This window comes from Vombatus ursinus, unplaced genomic scaffold (assembly GCF_900497805.2).
Source record: "Vombatus ursinus unplaced genomic scaffold, bare-nosed wombat genome assembly UNPS02014774.1, whole genome shotgun sequence".
Lineage (NCBI taxonomy): Eukaryota > Metazoa > Chordata > Mammalia > Diprotodontia > Vombatidae > Vombatus > Vombatus ursinus.
This window is the reverse complement of record NW_020954552.1, coordinates 7,371,688-7,397,146: the sequence shown is the minus strand read 5'-3', so window position 1 is coordinate 7,397,146 and position 25,459 is coordinate 7,371,688. Positions and strand designations below refer to the sequence as shown.

The following is a 25,459-nucleotide window of genomic DNA, read 5'->3' as shown; positions in this document are numbered from 1 at the left end:
AGGCAGCCAAGTGGTGCAAAGGATAGAGTGCTGAGCCTGAAGTCAGGAAGATCTGAGTTCTAATCTAGCCTCACTTGCTGTGTGACCCATAAGCAAGTGACAACCTCTGTCTGTGTTATTTCCTCACTTGTAAAATGGGGATATATGGGGATAATAACACCTCCATCCCAGGGTTGTAGTGAAGAATAAATGTTATAATATTCGTCAAGCACTTAGCACAATGCCTGACACATAGTAGTTACTTATCAAATACCTTCCTTTCTCCCTTCCTCCTTTCCTCCCTCCCTCTTTCCTTCCTTTTTTCCTTCTTTCTTTCTTTTCTTCTCTCCCTCCCTTCTTTATTCCTTCTTTCCTCCCTTCCTTCCTCCCTTCCTTCCTTCCTTCCTTCCTCCCTTTTCCCTATCTCCTTCCCTTCCTCTTCTCTCTCTCCTTCCTTTTCTCCTCCTTCATTTCTTCTTTCTTTCCTTCCCTTTCCCCTCTTTTTTTCCTTCCTTTCTTCCTTTTCCTTCTTTTTCCCTCCTTCTCTCCCTCTTTTCCCCTTCCTTCCTCCCTTCTTTCTTTCCTTCCTTCCTCCCTTTCTTCCTTCCTTCTTTCCTTCCTTCCTTCCTTTTTCCTTCCTTCCTTCCTTCCTTCCTTCCTTCCTTCCTTCTTTCCTTCCTTCCTTCCTTCCTTCCTTCCTTCCTTCCTTCATCTGTTCTATAGTTTGGCATGTTGACCTCCTTGGGTGCATTTCTTTTGAAAAGTATAATTGTAATTTTGACAATTAATGTGCTATTTTCATAAAAATGAAAATATATAGACTCTCCTAGCCATTAAATAACTCATAATTTAAAAATTGTAAGTTTCCAACATTGTTGTTTAAATTAAATGTCATGCAAAAAGAGAAATATTTATGGTAGAGATTTTCCTTTCCTTTCCAGATTTTCACATTTAAAAACAAAACAAAACAAAAACAACCAACATTATTTTCCATCAGCTTGGATATGGCCTTCTCATTCATCTCAGGAAAAGATTCATAAGAAGAAATCAGGTTATCAAAGACCTGTCATATAATTACAGTGATAGAAGTATTTAACCAGTGACAGGACCTTTGAATTCCTAAACTTGCAGAACAAACAGTTTCCCTGAATATGAGATCTAATTCACCACCCATGCAGGCATATATTTGTCTACAAATACAGATAGATACATTTATTTATACACATCTCTTATTTGTGTATGCTATCTGGATATGAAATTTGTCAAGGCTAAGAAAGAGGTGTCCTTGTGGTAGAAGATACTTTTAAAAATGTGGCAAAATGGAATAATTTTAAATAGTAAAACACTAATTAAAGAAATGCACCACAGACACTGCATCACTAAGAAAGCCAGTAACTTTACTGAATTGTCTGCAAAATACAAATTATACCTTATTTCCAGCAGGAGAAACTTTTGAAAATTTCCCACTTTTGTTCACTACAGACAGCTGAATTAAGTCCCTTGAGATACACAGATGTGGTTTAACTTAGTTATAACATCTTGTCATCTAGTGGCGACAAAGTCCAGCTTATGCCGCTGTGAGCCTCTATTTTAATATTTGTTGCAAATGCTTGTATGCCCTCATTTACAAGCTACTTTTGAATTACTGTCATTTAATGGAAACAAGTCCCCAGAAAAAGAAAAAAAAAAGAAGGAAAAAGGATACAGCAAACCATCTGAAGCAATCCAAGTACTATGCCTACAGTGACCCATTTCTGCTCTACTCTAAGAGAACACAGGTACTAGCATTTAGAGTGAAAAAAAAATCCATCATTTAGTTGACCTCTCTGAATCAGAGTGAGGTATGGATCAATTTGAGGTATGCGCAGGGAAGGCAAAATGTAACACCCGATTATAAAAATAACCCAAATGGACAAATTTGATGCAGACGGTATGTGGCTAAAAGCTTGGATTGCTCCACATCTTTGGTTAAAACATATTAACAAAAGCCTCTTATTACATCTACAATCTGAAGCATTCTAACATATACCAATATCCCATCAGTCCTTCAAAAGATCTGTAGTGGCAGGAAATTAACGCCATGTAAGTGACGACGTCACAGCAGATGGCACAAACAGGAACAGATGAAGTATTCCATGTTTAGGCAACAGCCTTTATTGAGGTTTCAAGTGGCTTAAAAAAAAGAAATACAAAGCATTTACTTTCTGAAGGGAACACAAGAAGAAAGGGGCAAAAAAAAATCTCTATGCCTAAGTTAAAGACTTGGATAGGAAAGATAAAACAAACGCGTCCAGGTACAAGAGGGCTGACATTCTTGTTAAGAGAGAATTGGCATTGTTATTTTAAAAATTCTCACTTTAGTTAACCTGAAAATGATCTGAAGATGACAGGTATTTTCATATTCATCATTACAAAACAGTTAGATTCTGCCTTTGGGAAAAATATGCCTTTTTGCTATAAAACTGAACTTTCAAAAATGTTAAAATGAACTGCCTCAAAATGAAAGGCACCAATGCATACAACATACAGGTTGTGCAGCTTATGTATATCATATCATTGTCACCAATCATTCAGTTTAATGATGTTGCTGAAAATCTCTTAAAAGAAGGATTAGAGATCACAATCCTTGCGAGTGAACAAAATGCCACTTTGGGGGTATTTTAACTTGCAATGAAGAGTGTTGCCTAAAAAAAAAAAAGGTTTCTGCAGCTTGGGTTCTGTAAAGTAATACTCCCTCAGGGCTCTGCCCCAAACTCCTTACATACAAAGGAATCTCTGTGAAAAAAAAAACAAAATTAGCTTTGCAAATACAGTAAATGGTAAATTACAGAGAAAGGTACAAGGGTAAAAAAGATAGACAGTTATTGTTGACAGAAAGTGACTCATCATATTCAAAGTTGTGCTTCTTCTCATTAAATCATCTTTTAAAAATTCTCAGATTATCCTTTCACCATCTTGCCACCACTTCAGATGAATTCAGTGGTGGGAACAAGAGGTGACTGGTATCCATTTTCAAGTGATTCTATTCTTTTAAATGTTCTTATAAAACCATTGTCAGAACTGCTATAAATAGCCAAGGCTTCATCTGTACCCTGGCTTCTGCTGGTTCTTTAGCTTACTTTAAACAACCACCCCCTTAGAAACTCACTTTTCCTTTTTTTCCTGTGTTGCTGAGGCAAATTGCAAGGTAAACTAATAATATGGCTATTCTTCGTATTTTCATAGACTGACCCCCTCCCCACCCGCTGACAAGTTTCTACTAACAATTCTGATAAACCCAAAGTGTTTTGAAATGACAAAGCACATTTGTGACATATTTGCATATTTTATACACGTCAAGTTAAAATCTCAGCAAGAGACTCTAAGAATGGGATCATGCTTAAGGTTAGGAGAGTGGCTTTGAATACCGTGTGTGTCTATGTGTGTTTGCATTTAATAGGTCAGGGATCCAGTTCTGCTTTTCCTCTGCATAAATATCTTTCTTTCCATGTTCCATGGTCATTTTATCAAATAGGATGTATGAATTAGTTGAATTGTATTCTGCTTAGAGTATACAAAATACGAGCACAAGGCAGACTGGCATCCTAGTCAGGCACAAACCAGAGAACTAATTGGGAATTTCAGATGAAGTTAGGAAAATAGAGTCCAGTAAGTAAAATCTCTTGGCTTCTGCCACCCAGCGGCAGCCTCTTATGATGAGAAATACACAGAAACTACGCAAGTTGATGGGGAATGGGTCTTAGGTATGGCATAACTAAATTGGATTTGTTTGTGCTGACGGCATCACTTTTGTATTTTAAAAAAATTTTTTTATTCTTTTTTATTTTTATTTTTTGCGGCTAGTGTCAATGCATCTGATTGAGAGATGAAACTGGATCTCCACATACCATGAGAAGGAAATTGTTCCTATATTCTTTCAAAAACTGAAACTACTCTTGGAGAAGAAATATAAGCATTTCTTATGGCACTAACTTCTTAAAGGGGAATGACCCAGAAAATAATCCCCAGAGACATATGTTCAGTAAGTCATTGTTTCTTTGAATGAAAAGGGACATAGAGGATCTTAAATGGGTTTTCTTGTAATGGCTATTAACTCTCTTTATTGAAGGAAAAAATATGACATACATGCCTTATGCAGAAGTGACATTTTGGGGTTGCCTGATACACTGGGCTCACTCAACAGCCTATGATATCAACAAGGTTTGTTGAGTACAAGTTAAAATAATACAACACTGTGTACCTGTTTCTTTTTCTTTTCTGTAGCATCAAGTTTCTTCATCTTTTCTCTAAATATGGGCGAATATAACTTATTCACTGGGTTACCTTCACATCAATCACATTTTTTTTTCTGACTTATCTTCAGGATGTAATGTACCACCACTCATAGCCCATTCCAGGCAGATTAAAAACAAAAACAAAAACAAATACTATATATCAAATTATAGTGGGCTGAATACCAACCAGGTAGGTGATTTAGGATAAAGGTCAAATTGTGATACGTACTTATTGAATTCTAAGATGCACAGGGGTATACCTAAGATCAGAAAAAGGGGCCCTGCATTTGGTAAAATGCAAAATAACCCAAAAATTTAAAACTGAAAGAACTAATCAATATATACAATGGATGTCTGTTCACCCAATAGATTGCAAATGTAGCTTTTAAAATGATTTAGGTTGTTATGATGTGGTAAATCTAGCCCCACAGGTTATCCTTTTGACAATTGATTTTGATTTTGTAAAATGTATGCAGAGTAAAAGAAAACTGAAAGAAAATAGTTACTTAAATGTGCAACTGCACAAATATACCCCCCTCCCACTATTAAGATAACAAAAACTTCTGCTATTACCATAATTATTATATATTAGAAAGCTATACACAAGCATGTTAATTTCACAGATTTTTTAAAAGATTCTTAATATTTTATATAATTAGAAATACACATTTCAAAAACAAAACTTCTACAAAGAGAAAACAGTTATCTTGGTTAGCAAAGCATGGAGTTCTTCATGGCTTAGGGTAGTGCTTTCTATACAAAAAGTCCCTTTTGCTTTTTTCAGGACTGTTTAAAATATTAGCGAAGCTATCAAGGAAAAAAAAAACACATTTTGGCTTAAGTAAACTACAAAAAGCCACAAATGCTTTGCAAACTCTGTCTTACTTTTTATATGAAAATAAGCAAAATGTAATGTACATATTTTTATATTTTTATTTAATAAGTGATGCAGACCCAGAATTTTTAAAAATTAAATACGTTAGCCCTCAAACTCCACATTTTTGTAAGTATGGTCCTCTTTTAAATGTCTTTGATCCTTTTAACTGAGTGCCATACTCCAATGATATGCCTGAATGTTTGTGAGCATCATTGCTGTGTTAGGTGACCTCATCTGTTTCTAACATTTACCAGTGGCCACCCATTGCTGGGTCTGTCAAAACATCTATACATTTTCTATATGTTGCATAACAGCTGCTTTCTCTCTCAGTAAAGATCTGCCACTTCTGGCAAATGTTTCCTTTTGTCTATTTACATGTAAATAACGTTGAACCTGCAACATGACACTATCTATTGTAACATACATTTTGCAAAGGAGCACAACAGTGAAAAGAAGTTAGCCTTAAAATCTATTTTGTACAAGTGTTCTGTTGTACAACTCAAGTGCTAAGCCTATCTCAGCATTTCTGTTTACCTTTATACTGTATCACTGAGGCAATTTAAAAGTACTTTTACAAAACAGAGTACCTGACTTTTTTGTCCACACACGGCACATATAATGCATATCGACCCCCCAATCCCCATTAAGGTATAGCACACACACACTGCAAGAAAAAAAAAAAAAACTAGTAGGTAATAATTTGATCATGTTGCCCATCCTTCAGAGAGCCGCATGCGCTTGACTGAGGGACTTTCCCTTTCGTCCGGCGAAGGTCTGGTGAGTCCAATAGGGGAGTGGAATTCATTCCGATGATCCTCTCGGTCGCTCCCATCATACGAGCTGCTACAGCTGCTCAAGCTGTCAACAGGAGATCTCCCCGCCTCGTGGCGCGTATGCTGTGGGTATCTCGAGGGGGTGGTGGTACGGTCTCTAGGAGGAGAAACAGGTTCTGACTTGATGTTGAGGCTTTGAGTAGAAGGCAGGGAGAGATTTGTACTCTGAGATAAGTGAGTGCTAGTGCAAGCTCTGTAGGAGGAAAGGAAACCCAGTTACAGACTGAGGAGGCCTGGAGCCCCCAGGAACGCACAATCACTCTCATCCACATAAAACATCAGCTTAAAGACTCATACCGATTCTTGTGTATGTCAGGAGGGTGAAGAGTACCTAAGGAAATATTTAGAATGAGTGGAAAATTGAAGCATCACTTACTCAATAATGCAGGGTGATGCTGGTTTTTTTTTTTTTAAACCCTGTAGCAATTCCAATATTTAACTGGTTCAGGCCTTAGGTATCATTTATGTCTGGGCTCTGATGTTGCACCTAAGAGCTTCCAAAGAGCTCTGGTTGGCAGTGCCCAGAATTGTAGTTCAAGAGATGGTGGTAAGAGATTTTTCTGTGTCCTTGAAATGTTGCTTTACATTTGGTAGGACTTGAGTGCATAGTATCTAGTTCTTGAGTCAGACCTCCCTAATCAGTAAGACTGTGTTTTGACATTATTTTTTATATGTATGCACCTAAAAACTTATGATAGAGGCTTTATATATTTACTAAATAAGCATGTGAATAATCAAGTTATATCCTTTTTATGGAAAGTGAAGAGATTTTAAGCTTCAGAGAAATAAGGTCCACAAAGCTCTCCATACAGTAAACATTGTTCTTTTGTGTAGGAGTAGGGAGCTGAGAGAGGAAAGGAGGCTAGGAGCTGAATGGTGAATATATCTATTGATATTTTACAGGTAGTTATGAATGAATGTAAGATTTTACCCTTGACAATACAAGTAAATAAGTGGAAATTCTTTATTCCTATTTAACTATGCCGGATGAAAATAGAGTTCATTTCCTCCAATTATATTACTTTCATTAATGTTAGTCAAGCATTGCCAGGTATGTGAAACTATAAGAATAAAGAAAATGCTGAACTTACATCTCCCCCATTATTCTAAAGGCATATATGGTCAGGTATGTGAGACTGTGTGGGAGAAACACATTACAAAGAAAGAAAGACCTGGTGGTGATTCAGTTGTGCTTAGAACATTTGTTCTTCCTTGTATTCCTCAAGAGCTTGCATTTCCTTCAAAATATGGAAGAAATGGTGATGCTACAGGTCTTGGGAAATAAGAATTAAACTAACCTTTCAAAGGAGATTGATAGACAAACTGACATTGGCCAGGGTCACCCAAATGTAAGGTTGCATGAGGAAGTTGTGAGCATTCTAAGGCAAAAACAGGGCTGCTAGTCTATATGCCAGGAGCGTACCATGGCAGAGAATGCTGACATGTGCTGTGTGTACCGGCACAACTTGCTTTGCTAGGAAATTTCAAAAGTCTTTTTTTCCCCCTTAAATCAAGGAAGAGCAAAAATAATGACTTGTACATGAAGACCCACCCATTTCAAACAAAGGGACTCAAAATCTGCCGGTATAAGCTCCTACTTCATTTTCCAATTTAAAAAGAGGCCTTAAGTGCTATTTTAAACTTTGTTGTGAGTGTGTGAGTATGTGCATGCAAATTTGGGAGAAAGTATATGATAGAGGGAATCAGCTTTGTGGGAGATACAATAAGTGCTGAAAATGTATAGGAATATGAAATTAGACAGAAATGAGAGTTTATGAGTGATGTTTTGTACAAAAGCACCACCTACTGGCAAAAAATTACTTTCCCTCTCCTATTAATGTATTATGTAATGTAGGAAATAATCTGAAAGGAGAATGATTTGTTTCTTTAATAAACATTTTCTTTCTCTAACCTCTATGATTCTATAGAAGCAAATCAGTCTTGACATTATCTATCTAGACACCAAACTGACTTTACATGATGTTTCAGGTATGTTTATATTCTTTGAGCAATTTAAAAGTGCTTATTATATTATATTCTATCTTAGTCTTACTGTATTCCCAGATATGAATCACAGACTGTCTAAGTCAGGGAGAAATTATAATAGCATCTGCAACAACAGCAACAACAACAACAGTAACAATAACAAAAACGCTACATCTTACATTTCATGGGTGGGACATTTGCTCTTGGTGATTATTTTATGTAGCACTTAGCACAGAGGTTGGCACAGAGTAAACACTTAATAAGCACTTGTTGCCTTGTAGCAAGAAGAAAATCATCTTTTGAATTTAGGGAAAGATTTTTGCTAGAATATGTGACTAAAATTTAATTAAATACCTCTAGTATGAATTGAACAAATATTTAATACTATATGTCTATAAGGAAACTGAAAATAAAGTGGCATATCAATAAATGTCTTTTTCAACTCTGTAATTTAAATTCTGTCTTCACTGGCAAAAGGAAATAGAGAACTGAAAAATTATTCTGTGAACTAGATCAGTGAAGACAATAGCTAAGCTGGACAAATCAGGCTCCCAAACCAACCTTCATTCCCTCAAAAAAATTCACAAATTTTTTACTCAATCATAAAATTATCTTTTTTGGGGGGGGGAGGACTTGCATTATTTGCAAAATTGCAGAATTTCTTCAACTCTCATAAGCAATTAGAAATTAAAGAAATCCTGCTTTTGCCTCTCACTAGTCATGTGACTGTGCAGTCACATGTAGACTTTCTGTGTTAAGTTCTTATGCAGTAGAATAGGGTGAGAATACTCTCGCCATCTACTCCACAGGGCTGTTTTGGAGAAAGCACTTTTTCAACTATTAATGTCTTAAGTATATTCATACAAATACTTTAATATAACTTTTGGTGGTATTTTATCACACCTTGAAAACATATTTCAAACACTTTGATAGAGAAGCCTCTTTAAAAAAATTGGGGGAATAAATCCACAAACATGAAACGTTTAGTCTAATGAGTAAATGATTATGTTAGATATTTTACTACAAAATACATCATATATGAGTGGTACTGTTATAACACAGGAATTTAATTGGTCAGTTTTCTTATTTTTAAAGAAATCATTCTGGAAAACAAAGAACAGTCAATTAAAAAAAAACAACTTAGCACTATTCATGCCAGATTCAGATATGGGAGCTAGAGGAAAATTGTGGTTTGGTTTTTGTGTAGAACATGATTTTGAACATAAATAATTATGAGGAATATATGCTATGATTGACTAAAACATGTGGGAGAGTGAAAAAGCCTGATCTGCGAGCTGCTCACATTGAAGTCCACACTGAAAGTTATCATTTACTACTGAGGCCAGATTTAGAACTGGGAAAACACCTACCTTTCCCCTTATTCGATCAGAGATCAAATATGACTGGATAGTTTTATTCAAATTCTTACTGCCTCCGCCTGTAAAATATATTAGAGTATCTGACCTATTTTTACCTAACCTTTTCAAAGTTGCCTGCACCCACAAATAGCCTTCTACAGTATGCATTGCACACCCACCTCACAAGAATTGATGTCTGAAAATGCTTAAGAGGAATGCCTTTTTAGATAATGGGAAAAGCACCTAAAATAAGAGGGGCATTTCCAATGGAAAGCCCATAGGCATTGTTGAGTTTCAAAGAAGAAAAGTAACTTTTATGGAAAATGACCACTTATTACAAAGCTCAGTCTTAGTCACACAGTTTACTTCCACTGAACCCACAGGGCCAGGTTCTTCTGCCACAACTCTACTCCCTACGTAAAACTCCCACTAACTTCAGGAACTTGTGTAGGAGATTACCATCCAAAGTGAATCATCTTTTATGTTGGATGGATAAGATCAGATGCCGGGTATTTTTTAAAAGCATAATTATGAAGGCCTAAAGACATTTCCACTTAAAAGAGTACACATGTTGTTCTCTTTATTTTTGGTAGAGTATCAATGCATTCAGTGACACTTTGATAACTATAGTGGACCGCCAATGTCCATTTTGGCTTAGTTGACAATCCAAAATATCCTGCTTCTTCCATATTAAACATCTTTCTTTTTAAACATCAGACCTGTCTGTCATCCTGGATTTGACCCACTGGCCCAGTAAGACATCAATCTGATTTGCAAAAAGCCTTTGTGAATCTTTCAATTGATTATTATGAAATGAATCTGAGTGGCTAAAATTATTCATTTGATAGAGATGTTATATAGCAGGGGGGATTTTTGCTATTTAAAATAACTTTTTAATGTTAACAATTATGTCAAATTAGGCTAGTATATTTGAGGTAACTCCCTTTTTAAAGCCACTTTGCTTTGTAGGAAGATGTATTTTTTTTTAAAAAACATACTTTATTATTTATAGAAAGAGTTGGAAAAATGATGACAACTGTGAGTGTGTGTGTGTGTGTGTGTGTGTTATTTAGTCAGTCAACTAGCATTAAGTATCCACTATGTACCAGGCACTGTGTTAAGAGGGGCTAAATGTGTGTATATTCATGTCTGTGTGCACACACACAACCAAATGTAATGTTTGGATAGAAAATGAAGAAGGATTGTATTTATTATATTATCCAGGGACTTCAATTCAACACATATTTATTTATTTACTATTTAAAAGTCATTGAAAACATATATGAGAACTTTTTGGGCAAGACATACACAATGAGAAAAATAGAAAGGAACTTGGTGCAAAATCAAATTATTTTTTTTATTTGACTTTATCTATATTCAATGCTTAATTCCCTTCCATCCTGAATCTCTATTCCTTATTTATTTCAATTCACTGAAACCTTTGCTCAGTTATTGAAGCACCTTTATTGGCTAGCATAGAATCTGAATGCTTGATGTGTAGTCATTTTCTAAAAATTACAAAGAATGATAAAAAATATAACGAATATGAATTTAAACTTTAAAATAATCTGAGATGACAAAATATCTTCATCTATGCCCCCAATACAGTCATGTTTGAAACTAATAATGGAGTTTTTGATTTATTACTGGTAATTTCTAAGAAAATTTTTTGATAATCATTTTGATTGAAAAATTTTTAAAAATTACCTATCCTGACAATATTGGACAGAATGGATTCAGTGTTGTGATACAGCAATGCAATACTACATTTAGGGAAAGGAAAAGATTTATTTGGGCCTGGTTGCTATTTTGTACTTTATTATTCCTTGGAAAACTGATTGGAACTATGATTAAATAACACCCATTTGGGAAATTAGTATTCCTGGATTAAGTGAGAAAACTACCAAGTGAGTAGAAATATACTGATACCATATACTTGAAATACCTCTCTGTTTAAAGATCATCAGAAGTAACTAGAACAGTTGGAGTTAAGTCACACTATTGATATTTTAAGATATTTATACAGTGAATGTAGCATCATATTGGATCTTTAATGATAATAATGAAAAATTAGAATATACATGAGAAAATATGCTATGAGGTGATATCTTTGCCTACTTGTGATCGCTAGTTCTAAATTAGTCACTGGAAAGTGAAAAATGGTCTATTAAAAGAGTTAGTAGCGTCAATCAACTGTTGGGGTCTTTTATCTGAATTTAACTTGATTCTTTTTTCTAGAAATTTATCTGTTCAGACATAGACACAGACGTACACACACACAGACTCACACACACACATACACACACACATACACTCACACACATACACACACACAGATCCAGTCAACTTGGCTGGATTCAGAAGAAATCTGAAGTTATATTGAAGTGACATAAAAGGATTCCTTAAGCTTTTAAGGAGAAAAACAGGCTTGAAATATTGAGGGAAGGCCTCCATGGCTTAGGGTTGTGTTTTTTTTATTTTACAGAAAATTTAAGGACATTGGTTTCTGGTGTTACCTGGTGTTACTTTACAGGTAATACTACATTTATGTAAAAAATTGATTGATTGATAATTTCTTTCTTTGAATCTCTTTTCTACTGAAACTCTACCCTAATCCTCCAGGTGTCATGGAATTGATTTTGGGTTCTGGAGGTTTATACAAGCAAAATGCAAACTCTGGCCAACCCTACTAAAGTAGAAAGGTTTCTACAGGTTTGAGATGAACTAGGTTTCTTGTACAGCTACATTCAGAGAGACTTGTCTCCAGGAAGATGGCCACCAGGGGATGGATTTTTTTGTTTTTTTCCAACTACAACAATTCACAAAGATCACGTACAAAATCACAAAGGTGTTGTGATTTGCATTGCTGAAGGGAGTATTCATATGGATGAAATCATGTAGCTTTTGAGGTATGGAAATTCTTTACCTGCTTTGCCATTTAACTTTTCAAAGATGTGAATTAGGAAATGACAATGTGGGAATACAAAAAGTGCACAAGGTTGATTCAAGATTTGATTTGTATCCTTTTTGGTTAACGTTTGGTTACATTTAAATAGGAAATCACTGGAAACAACTGAGACTAAGTGCTGACTGGGTATTTGACATTTGCATGTCCAGTTTCTTTGGAATTTTACACTATTATGGTATTAACAGATTTAGGTAACCTATTACCTTGTAAATAAATGTTACATGTAGCTTATATGAAATGATTTTATGAAAAGCCCATTATAATAATATCAAATTTCAGGGATCTACAATATCAAAAGCAAACCACTACATTCTTCTTTCTTAAATAGGCTTTTATTTTGTAAATTAAAACTGCAAGTACGGAGATATTAGAAATGCTTAAAATAATTTTCTAGATTAAAACATTTCTTGGTTCTTTGTTTAGTTAGAAATATGAGCCTGATTTTTTTTTTTGGTGGCATTAATCTCTTTATTTATGATATAACACTACAGGTACTCCTGTACTAAAGAAATATCCTAAAACCACCACAAGAGGGCAGGGATATACATTTTCTGGCTTCAGAAGACAAAAATTAAGTATTCTATCCAGATTTAGGTAATTAGGCTATATTTTTACAAGGCAGTTACAAATATATGAAGCTTACATGTCACTTGAACAGATGGAAATATGACAATTCTATGATCGGATTTTTACCATGCTAAAATTTTATTTTTATTTATCCTAAACAAGTTTGTCTCAATTATATTAGAAACTTTTTAGAACTACCCACCACAAATTTATTCTCTATCTCAAATGAACTTTATATTTTGCTTGGAGAAAAACATAAAAAAGAGGTTTTCTATTTTATTTAATGCTGCCCTGAAAGAAATACCAATGCATTTTGCTAATAAGTGGAAGACAAGCCATCAATAAAATTTTATCTTTCTTATTAAGGGATATAGAACGTGGCAAGTAAAATACATACTTTAAAAAGGTGTTGATCTGATACTTGTTTTCAGGTTCAATGAAGGCTACAGTATAATGACACACTTTAGGTTGGTGGACTGTAATACCCTAATAAATTTTAAAAAGCAGCTTTATCTCTTAAAAGACTATAATTCAAAAATAATATTGCTTACCCCAATTGACTGAGGGCAGATGGTGGCATGTTATGTAGGTGTTGCTGTTGCCAGCCAGTTACTGAACCAAGATGAAGAGCACTGGCTGTATTAAACCCAGAGAGAGATGATAAATCTGCGCTACTCAGTGAGTACTCTAGATTAGGGGAAAAAAAGATAATAATGGAGAAATAATTAATTTTTAAATGATTAAGTAGTGACCAGAATCAACATTTTTATTTCCTAACATTTTCAGTAACCGCAATTATTTTATTTCAGAAAGACAAGGGATTAATTTTTAAATTATAAAAAAAAAGAAAATACTAAATGTTGGGGGAAGAGTAACACTCCAGATAAAACTGTCAATATTAAAAGTATAAATTTCTAGGATGCATCATCATTACAGTGCTGGACTATATTATATGCATTATTCAGACTACTAGATTTCATCAACTACAAGGTTTCCTAAATAACACTGTAAGAGACACAGCTCATAAGAAGTGTCCTTTCTACATAAAACGATGAAGTGATCCTTTGGATTTCCTGATGTTTCTCATTTATCAAGTTGGGTTGATGAGACTTTCAACCACTTAAGAAAGAAAAGATCTCTAAGTTCAACTGGTCTTAACAGAAATATAGGTGACAGTTCAGTGTTATGCTCATACACAAGGGATCACCATAGATGTTCTTGACCGACTGAGAAGATAGAATTTTTTTGTCTTGCTTTCTTGTTATTAAATGTACTATTTACACTCTATGAATACACTCACCAGTACCATATGTTGTTGAAATGGCTGATGGATACCCTCCCATTCCTTGCCCTGGTAAAGTAGGAGTTGCTACGGAAACCACTGGGGTGGCCAATGACTGAGCAGACTGGGAGTTATTTATCCTTTGATTCTATTAAAGTAAATAAAAAGGACATTATTGATTGATTTCAAATAAATTAAACATATTAGATTTCAGTATTAGTTTTCACATAAAAAAAATCTTGGTACAAATTTCATGAAATTAATCATTTAACATGTGCCTCTATGAACTCTGCCAACCCTATCATTTACAATCCTTCAAGAGACCAGCTGTTGCCATAGTAACCCATTACATCAGTATCTCCTAGGCAACTGAACTAGTAACAAGCAGGATAGCTTCACTGTGGGTAAAAACAGACCATGTGGAAAACTGATGAAGTATGTATACTGAACTTCCATTGTTTCGATCCTCATTCAAATGCAAAAAATTTTTTTCATTAAAGTCAACAATAATGGTTTTTATGTGAAATTCTATAAGCAGTACCATAGTAATGCTGTATGTCAAACTTTGACCAGAAGATGGTGCTCTGACCACTTCATTCTTTCAAACCTTGGTTAAAACAAACTTCTCCCAAACTAGGAAGCAAAGCAGTTAACATTTATCTTTAACTCCTTTACTTCAAGAAGGTTTAAGGTCCACTTAAACCTAATGACTACAAGAAACCTAATTACTAGGAAAAAATACATCATAATAAGGATATAAAATACCTAACCAGAGAGTTTTAAGTCCTTTTTGTATGCTACAAAGCAGACATACTGTTTAAAACTTGGCACTACACAGAGAGAGGTTAAGCTGGAAAATATAATGACCCAATGTTCTTTTCACCTCTGATGCATACTGGAAATTATAAATATTTAAAAATTTAGCAATATCGACCCTTTGTGGTAATCTCTACCGTTTCTCAATTTCACCACAGGCACCAACTCCATCTAAAAATAACAATCAGTTTCTTTGCATGATTAAATTTAAGGGGGCACTACCACCACTTACCAAAAGCAGATCGACATCCTCAGACTGAGAGCGTAGGAAAGGAGTATTAATAATTAGTGCGAGTAAATATTTATCATTGGGCAAATTCCTTTCAACATAATGAAAAGCATCGTCTGATAGGCACAACAGTTTAAACAATTTTTGAACCTAGTCTATAAAAATAACTCCTTCCAAAGGCATTCTTTGTTTCCTCTAATGAGATGTTTGTCTCAGATGTGAAGACAATCTACCCCGTTTTCAAAATAGGTCATCGTTTCAGCATTCATTATTTCACCATCAGAGAAAAGATGACACTACCGAGCCTCACTGGTGGGTGAGGCTGGAGAGTGGCACCTGGTTGCCAAGCCCTGGCCATTCATAGATAGAATCCCCAGGAAAGTATATCAGCTTTAAGAGCCCTAGAATAAATCATTGATAGAGACAGCTTGTCACTGCTTCAGTCTGCTGGAGTGTAGCCCTATAGAAGACCATATTTATTAATCCCAGTCTTTTTGAAAAAGGGTCACTCCATTTTATATGATTTGGTGGGGGGGGTGATTTTCAAAATTAATCTGTACTTTGTCCTAATATATTAATCAGCTCACAGTACAATTTTTGCCCTGATATATAACCGAACAGGAGAAAGAAATGTGTTTACAGCATGAACTAAATCTGTCTACAGAATCCTTTAAAAAAAATCAGGTGTTTCTAATATTCTCACTCTAATGATAAGCTAATTTGCAGAACACTGATATGAGGACTTTCAATGTCAAATCTAGTCCCACTATAATAAACTGAAGGCTGTCATACACAAGAAAAAATCAGCAAAGTACATAGGCCCAGGGATTCTTTATGTATTATTTTATTCCTTCTCAGAAACGATTATTACCATTTTAATATTGTAAAACATGACCCCTATTCTTAGAGTGAATGGGATTTAAAAACAGTTTGTCTTTGGCTATTATATTACTAGTATGGAAGCTTACATTGAGTTTAAGCAGAGATGTACAAGATACACTAACCATCATTACTAAAATGAATCTAAGAAAGGAATCTCTAACATGAAAAAATCTTTTTAGAAATTATAGAAAATGCTTTGTATTTTTAACCCCTTCAAAACGTCTATCAATGCATATAGTTAAAACACCATTAATACTTTAATATTCTGCAAATTTTATTCTCTCGCTAACTGAATATCTTATATAAAATAGTGATGTAGAATGAATGATTCTTTCTAAATAGAAACTAGAGACACCACAATGAGGATATTGTCCATGTGCCCTGACACCAGCATTATCAATGGGCCTTTCCTGAACACCTTTTTTTTTTAATTTCAAAAGGAAAAAAAAAAGGAAACTAGATAACAGAAGCTATAGCTGAACATCAAGTGTCCTAGCAGAGCCACTGTTTTGTTTTTATGGTTGAATTTGAGGAATTATTAAAAATGATCAAATATATTTTAAGAATTCACTATAGGAAGCAAAATATTAAGAAGGTAACAGAAAATGCATTAAAATGTAGTCTAGTATTACCACTGATGGCATTGCATTCTTGCTGCCTGGTGGAATAAGGACTCGGAGATCTGGTTTACGGTTGTTCATTCCCAGATTCATCGGTGGTGGAGATTTTGCTTGCATATTCTTATTCAAGTTTCCAGGTGAGACCAGCAAACCTGGTGAGTTTCGGGGGTTACCATACCCGTTCCCTGAAATAAAAGTTTTTTTTTTAAAAGAAACTCACACACAAACATATTTCCAGATATCATAATGTGTCTCTATTAAAAAGAAAAGAAAAACAATTTAACACAGTCTTAAAGGTGCAAAGTACAAGGGTAGAAAAGCAACGGTATTATTGAATTGAACTGTTTTAAAAACAGTTTTTTTTAAAAATGAATTCATACAATAATACAATATTTGAATAGTTTCAAAGCAGAATTTTAATAGCAGTAGTTTTACTAAGCAGATTGCTAAGATGAAGTTGCGTCCTTAAAACTTTTTTTTTTTTTTTTTTTTTTTTTTACTATTTAGAAAAGTCAGGAAGAAAGTCAGACAGTCTTATGGTCTAAGAAAAGCATACAATTGTGCTGTGCTTTAATCGACTGGCACAACACAGGGGTCTGACTTTCCTTCCTGACTCACTCCCTTTTACTTCACTGTTTTTTTTTTCCTTTTTAAATGAAGGAAGGGTATAAGAGCAAGATTGTAATTTCTAGGATGTGCAGGAGGACGAGAAGCTTCAGGAAGATTCTTAAATCTTTTTGTCATTCAGTTCCCCTTTTATTTGAGCAAATTCTCCCTCCAGTTGTTCTTCAGTCCCTCTTGCCCTTTTTGGTATGTTCTAATAATAACTCTGATGGGCTGGTTCTTTTGACTGGGCTCCCATAGAACTTCAGAGGGCAGCACTTCTGCCCAGTAGCTGCAATGAGCCGAGGCTGCCATAAAATGCTGATTCATCACAGTAAGGGAGCAGCCACCTCACAAGGCAATAGGGGAGTTCTGAAATCTAAGATGTGTAGCCTGAGTCGAACAGGGGCGGGGGGGGGTGTGGAATGGATGTTTGAAGGTTTCTGCTACCCCGTTTTTCAAAATACATGAAGAAAAATTACACCTTGACTTCCTACTCAGTGACATGTAGGGCTACAGAGAATACCATCTAGGATGTAATCTAATCCAGGATGAAAGCAAATTCTGAAACCAAATTCTGGATCTCTTATCATGATTAATATAGGAATAGAAGACACCATGGTATTATATATATATTTCGGAGTTAGGAGGAATCTCAGAAGGCCACCAAGTACAGTGGGTATGTGTGCAGGAGTCCTTACTACAACATCATTGAAAGTGACCATCCAGCCTTAGTTAGGGGGAACTCATTACCAACCTGAGACAGAACATTACTTTTCGATAGCTTTTTTCTTCTTCTTCTAATTTCCTAACAAAGAACTGGAATTTAACTTTAGTGCCTCCCTATTACCTCCAGGATCAAATGTAAAATCCTCTGTTTGGCTTTGAAAGTCCTTCCAGTCCTTTTCTACCTTTCCAGTTTTCTTACATTTTAACATCCCTCCACATACTGACCCAGACACTTCATCTCTAGACTCCAGGCATTTTCACTGACTTAGAATTCCAGGACCTGGAATGTTCTTCCTCCTTATGTCTGCCTCCTGACTTCCCTTTCTTCCTTCACGTATCACCTCCAATCCCACCTTCTGCAAGAGGCTTATTCCAGTTCCCCATGGTGCTAGGACCAATTTACCCTGTATATAGGATATAATCTCTTTGAATGTAAAGACTGCTTTTTCCTTTCTTTGTATCCAAAGAATTTAGCAGAGTTCTTGGAACATAATAAATGCTCAATAAACAAATAAATGCTTGTTGATTTGACTTGACTTTTTACTAATTCTTCCTAGTTCTGCTGTGTGAGGCCTAAGTAGGACAAGTCATAATGGTTCAAATACTTAAAGGTAACTATCACATTCTCTTCTCCTCCTACTTCCTCCACCCCCAAACCACTATTCAGGATAAACATAGGTATTTCCTTCAAGCACAAGATCTAGTCCCCTCTCTATCCTGGCTATCCTCTTCTGAAAGCAATATGATTTGTCAACAATCTTAAATTGTAGCACTCAGAATTGAACCCTATATTCCAGATGTGGACTACCTATGACAAGGGTACAGCAGGACTATCTCTTCTTCTCTTACAGAAAATGTGCTTCTTTTAACATAATATAAGCTGGCATGAGTTTGACCATATTGTTACGATGCTGCTTTGTGCTAGCTTTCCCTTCCAGCTTCTTGTCATGTGCAAATGTGATAAGCATTCCATCAAAGCCTCCATGTACATCACTGATAAAAACAGAAGAGGGTAGAGTTAAGGCTAGAACATGATATCCCACCACTAGAGACCTCTCCCCAATTTGACAGTGATCTATTAGTCACCATTTTCTGGGTCTGATTACTTAAATGGTTGTGAATTTACCTAATTGTACTAGATTCTCATCCACTTCTCCCTATCTTGTTCAAAAGGATACAGCAAGGTATCCTTAAGAAAATGAAATTTGTCAAGTGTTTTTCTGAAATCTTGGCACATTGTGTCTGTAGCATTTTCCTAATGTATCAATCTGGTAACAGTGTCAAAAAAGGAAACCAGGTTAGTCAGACATGACTTCTTGATGAATCCATGTTCGCTCATTGCTTTTGTAGATTTGCAACTGGGTTCAGTTATCATTAACTAAGACTATAATAAATCAATAAGAAAACTTATAGGCTCTTCTATGGGAGCACTGAATGATGCATTTCCATCATCATCATATCAATAGTAGCAAATGTTTATTGAATGCCTTCCATGTTCGTGGAATTGTAGGAAATCTGAGAAGTTAGGAAGACATAGTCTTTGCTCTCCAGGAGTTCAAGGCATTAAGAGAAAAAGAATAACATAAAGTAGACTACAAGGGATACAGACATTAGACAAACTCACAGGAAGGAAAGATCACTATGAACTGAAATAATACAAAAAAATTTCATGAAGGGGATAGGACTTGAAATTTATACTTGAAGGATAAGGAGGAGAAAAGGCAGAAAATACTATTACAGGTAGGAGAAAGGGATGAGTAAAGACATTTTGTCAGTAGTGTTCATAGACTATTCACATTAGGGATTGGCCTATGTGCAATGGTTTGTTTATTGGAGAAGGAGAAATAATGTGGGAGAAGGAAAATCATAAGATTCTAGGTTTAAAGATGGAAGAGATCTTAGGGATTATCTGTTTTTGACTTCTTATTTGACATGTGATAAACTGAGGCCCAGAGAAAGACCCAAACTGACTTGCTCTGGAGTTTAGGGCCTAGACCATACCTTGATTTTTCCATTATACCATGCTGTTTTTGTGACCAGAATGTAAAAGATCATGAATGGCTGTGGGATGGAATTCATGGCGACATCACTTCCAATTCTAAATTCCATGATGTTTTAAGTGTCAGAAATCTGGACTTTTTTTTAAATGAAATTTTATTGTTTTCAATTAACAAGCATTTGTTTCTCTCCCTCCCACTTCCCTCATTCCCCTACTCCCTTCTCCCCTCAAAAAAAAAAGAAAAAAAATTCTTATAACAAATATACATAGTCAAACAAAACAAATTCTGGATTTAGTTCTGTAGCCAACAGGAGCTACTAAAGGTACAGGAGAAGCAGTAATAGGTAAAGCAGTACTTTAGTATGATTGCTCTGACAGTAGTGTATAAGACAGATTAGAAGGGAAAGAAAATAGAACTGAGGGTAATCAATTAGGAGAATGCTGCTATAGACACAGTACAAGGTCATGTGGTCTTGTACCCTGTAGCAGTGGGAAAGACAAAGAAGGGTATGTTTTTGGATGTCTTTTGAACTGGAAAATATTTGAATAGACTATGGAAAGCATGTTTGTTCTTTATATACTATTCGTTTACCTGCTTGATTTTATGCATGACTAAATTGGCTGCATACCCACAAAGAACAAATCTAGCACAAGATTAAATTGGTCAGTTATATTATATGTGAAATTCTTTAAGTTACTAGGGGAAAAAATCCTGTGAACAGCCCCTAAACATAAACAACTCCCCCATAATAAAAAGTTAGGACAATTATTTAAGGTCTTTAAATCTAGCCATGAAATAACAAAAAAATTCATCATTTTTTTTTCTTTGCAATTTATATGAATGATTTTCTATGGAGAAAAACTACCTATGTCTGTTAGTAATACTATCTCACTAAGGTCAATATAAAACAAAGTATATGTTCATCTACAAATGTGGGGATGCAAAGTCATCCCTTAATAAAATCTAGAAGAATTTCACATTTAAAGTTTCTTAGTGAATAGTTATTATGAATCTATTAGCTGAATTTTCATTAATTGAATTTACTAAGGAAGATGTAAAATGAAATCTACAAAAAATTTTGCAATGTACATTCTTGTCAATTGAAATTCATACTGATACACTGAACATGTGTCACTCAGCTATTAAACCCCATGTGAGATTTGGTTTAAGTAAACAATCAAATGGAAAATTAGCTGGGTAATTTCAAAAGAAAGAAAAAAACAAGTCAGTTAAGTAGTGCAGTGAAGCTTGAATAGATCAGAAGAAATGGAAGTCTAAGCTTGTTCTATGCTGATACTGCTTTGGTTTGCATACAGGAGCTATTTTGCTAAAAGGAAGTAAAACCACCTTGTGAAATGTGTTGTCCTACGATATGACAAGTACTGGTCCAATGTGAGAAAATGGAAATGCTTCACAGTGCCTGTGCAGTAAGTTGTCATCCCCCCTCCCCTTATGTAGTAAACTTCTAGAGAAATTCCAACAAAACTCACATTTTCTTTGCCCAATTTAAAAAAAGATTATTTGAAAAATAAACTTATATTTTAGTTCTCTCTGGATAACATAAAAAACTAAATGGTATGTCGTCTCCCATTATTTAGAAACCATGCCATGGGAAAACATTGGTCACCTATTCTGATGCATTTACATGCTGATGTAAAATATTTGGAACAATGATGATGCTTTTTTGACTTATATTTTTAGAGCATAATGTTATTTTTAAGAACTACTACAATCTGCTTTTTACTAGTTGATTCCTGCTGTTTTTGGCATCTTATGCCAGCTAGCATTTTGGAGCCATATAATAACCATTTCTGTTTCCAGCCACCAAATTGTTATTCTTTTGGCATAATATAGATTCAGGAATGCAAGGCTGTGGATCCTAAACCAGTGATATAGAAACCTATCATTTGAAAATCAATGATGAATACATGCATGTGGTTTATAGCTAAGGAGAGCCTGCATTTAAGCCAGCTCAAAAACCGCATCCTTCTCCTTACTCAGAAAGCTGTGGCCAGGTTTGAAGCAGTTGTCCCACCTTCAGGGAAATTTACCAAAGAAAATGGGCCCATTTAAATTCCAAGACCCCAAACCCAGCAAGGCATCATACACAAAAGGGTGTCCATATGTGTGCCTGTGAGAGAGCATATGCACACACACACATACAGCAAAAAGTAAAAAAGCTACCCTCATAAACCTTCTAATACACAGATTAAACCTTTACTTTACCCTATACTTTAAAATTACCCTCCGCCTAGACCATTATCAATTTAGATGTGACTCCATTCAGAATGTCACATTCTACTAACCACTTGAAAGGACAAAAATTATATAGCATGAATGAATGGATTTCCTGATTATAGATTATAAGAAAATGAAGAACAGATGAATTTTAGAACTAGTTCATTTTAGGATTTTTTTTATTAAAATTATTCCTCCAAATAAAATAATTTAGGGAATGCCAGTATAATTTATTCAGAATAATAATAATAAAAAGAAGCTTAGGTGTTCAAGTTTCTAAAATAGTCATAATAAAATTTGTGCAAATTTATGGAACTTGAAATGTACATCTCAGGAGAAAAATGTTTTTTTTCTACAAAGTTAACTTGCAAATACTTGTTTCTTTTTTCCCCCCTTTTAAAAAAAAAGTTGCTTCCTATTTTAAGAAGCTGTAAATTCAAAGAACACATTCCTGGCTAAGGTTATGAGGGGCATATTTGCTCCTTGTCTCACAGAGCTCAATTGAGCAGGGAGCTTCTTTTCAGCCCAAAGTTCTGAAACTGAAATTCAGACTTACTTGAAATGCCTGGCATTATTATTTGTCTTTTTTTTTTCCTTTTCCTTCTTGAATGTTACTCAGCCCTTAGTTACAAATACAAGGACATAAAACCAACCAACAAAAAGTATTTCTGTCCATAGTTGAGGCCAATCAGACAAGAGGCCAATAGGGCCTTTTGCCCTGGGCCTCACTCTGAAAGGAGGTTTCCAGTTCAGTAGTTAAACAATCACCTTTCAAGCATAGGAAAAGAGTGAATGCTTAATATAAGCAATGGCAATGCATGAAAGCTAGGCATTTCCCCCATAATCAGTATACTTACTCAGAAAAAAAAAGACTAAAAGTTATTTCTTAAATAAAAAATTTCAAATTCTCTTTTTTTTGGATGCCTGACTTTGTTTTCATGTATTTTCATTAAAAATGAAATAGGGACCTCAAAAAACTGGAAGTTACCTGGGCCTTACTGGACTTTGGAGAGGCCCTGTCAGTATCTTCTAATTTTCCAAGATAGAAGAGCCGTGGTGTCATCTCTTACTTCATTCTTGGCATCATTCTCCATAACCACTCATCACCAAGCTCAATTATTTTTCATCCAAAATATCTCCTGGATTCATCTTTTTATTTTTCTCTCTCTCTAGTTGAACTGTTGCTATTGTTCTTATCTCCTCATGCCTAGATTTTCATCTCAGCCTTCAATTTAATTCAATAAACATTTAATAAGAACCTACTCCAAGTAAAGCACTATGTTCTGGATGGCCTCTCTGCCTCCAACTTCCTTTTTTTCCCATTATGCATACCTACCTCACCATACAAATCAGACAAATACTCCTGAGCCAAGCTTTTATTATGATAAGCTAATGCTTAAGAACTTACAATGGTTCATCTACTATGTGAAATTTGAACGTTTACCCTATACCATCGATCACATACCGGTGAAATTTGAATACCTCTGCCTGGCTCCCAAGGCCAACTGTAATCTACCGCTATCCTACCTGTCTCGCTCCAGGTTCCACTCTTGACTCTATGGACTTTCTCTTCCATGCCACAGAAACCTCTTTACTATGAAAGTTCACTCCACCCCAGGACTTCTCACACTAGAAGTACATGTCATCCCTTTAGCCCTTTTCTGGTTGGCCATTTCTTCCTAGAACCTCCATTTAAAGGAAAACAGGCGAGCCAAATCTTTGTTCTTTCCAGGCTCCACTCTCAACTCTCCAGACTTTTTCTGTCACCTCTCAAGTGAATCCTTTCTCTCTCCCCTCCCCACAACTTCTTTTGATGTCTTATCTTCCCCAATTAGAATGTAAGCTTCTTGGGGGCAGGAACTATCTTTCTTTCTGATTGTATTTGTATTCCCATATCTTAGCACAGTGCCTGACATATAGTAAGTGGTTAATAAATGCTTGTTGACTTGACTTGTTGACTTCATTTTCCAACCTGCTTTCCTGCTTAGAATGACTTTCTTCTATCTAAATCTTACCGATTCCTCAAGTTAAATCTTTAGTGTAGTGGAGAGGAAGTTGGAGGATTCGGATTAAATCTCATCTCTGATGCTCACTAGGTGCACAACTTGGGCAGATCACTTAACCTTCCTGGGCCTCAGTCTCCTCATCTGCAAAATGAAAGAATTGGACTAGGGGGTCTCAGAATTCCCTTCCAACTCTAGACCCTTTGATTCTATGAATCTCCTTCCTTTTTTGGAATTTCTATTGTATTCCTAGTCAGAGCAACACAAATGTTCTCCAAGTTGTTTCTGCTAAATTGCTTTTATCTCAATTCAGAAGTAAACTCCTTGAGTACAGGGACCAATTCTAAAATTCCTTTTGCATCTCTTCTACTGCCTTGCACAGAACAAAACACACATTTAATGAATACGCACCAAATTCTTTGGGCATACGTTTCTTTTCTGTCTGACTTTTTTGTTTGTTTACCTAACAAGTTTTTTGAGATTTCTCCCACTGATTAGGTGTCAAGCCTACAGGAGACTCTTAATCCAAAAATATCTCTTGGCATGAAGGATTCTGAATAACTTTTAGCACATCTGTGTTTTGTGGGAGCACAGGCTCATAGATCTAGAGCTGGTAGTTACTCCAGATGCTACCCAGTCCAACTCCTTCATTTTGGGGATTAATAAACGGAGGCCTAGGAAGACCATATGATCTGCTCAAAGTCACACAGGTAGGAAGCATCAGAGGAAGGATCTGAAGCCAGGTCCTGCAGAGGCAGCACTCCTACTGTATCATCCCATGATAGCAAGATTTGGCCCTAGATTCTATGCCTTTCTGTGTAAATGACTGTGCTTCTCATAAGCTTCTTCCATCCAGGATGGGGGTTTTTAAATTGGGGTCGATGAACTTTAAAAAAATTGATAACTGTATTTCAGTATGATTGGTTTCCATTGTCATTCTATGTATTTTATTTTATGCATTTAAAAATATTATTCTGAGGAATCCATAGGTTTCACCAGACTGACAAAGGGGCTCAGGACATAAAAAATGTTAAGAACCCTTGTCCTGTGCAGAAGTATATGGCATAACCTGATTTGTGTGCAGAATTTAAAGTGGCAACTAGATAACATTAAAAATTATACCAAAACCAAGCTTCGGGTAAATGTCGATTTTATATAATTAATCTCCCTCCCAACATTTGATCATTTTTAAGATTTAGGTGTCTCTACTCCTAT

At 35.4% G+C, this 25,459-nt stretch overlaps 1 protein-coding gene across 8 annotated transcripts in view; it reads right to left on the bottom strand.

The window, feature by feature from the left end:
* Nucleotides 1-1,355: 1,355 nt before the first annotated feature.
* The window catches only part of MEF2C (myocyte enhancer factor 2C), a 190,372-nt gene continuing 166,268 nt past the window's right edge, over nucleotides 1,356-25,459 (bottom strand). For 6 of the 8 annotated variants that reach the window (XM_027864156.1, XM_027864164.1, XM_027864160.1 and 3 more), the window contains 4 exons: nucleotides 16,684-16,856; nucleotides 14,143-14,272; nucleotides 13,394-13,529; nucleotides 1,356-6,156 (listed from right to left, as the gene is read on the bottom strand). In XM_027864156.1, coding sequence (XP_027719957.1) covers nucleotides 5,835-6,156; nucleotides 13,394-13,529; nucleotides 14,143-14,272; nucleotides 16,684-16,856 — 761 coding nt within the window. In that variant the 3' untranslated portion in view covers nucleotides 1,356-5,834. The remainder of the gene's footprint in view (nucleotides 6,157-13,393; nucleotides 13,530-14,142; nucleotides 14,273-16,683; nucleotides 16,857-25,459) is intronic. The other 2 variants (XM_027864162.1, XM_027864163.1) reach the window with 1 other exon arrangement.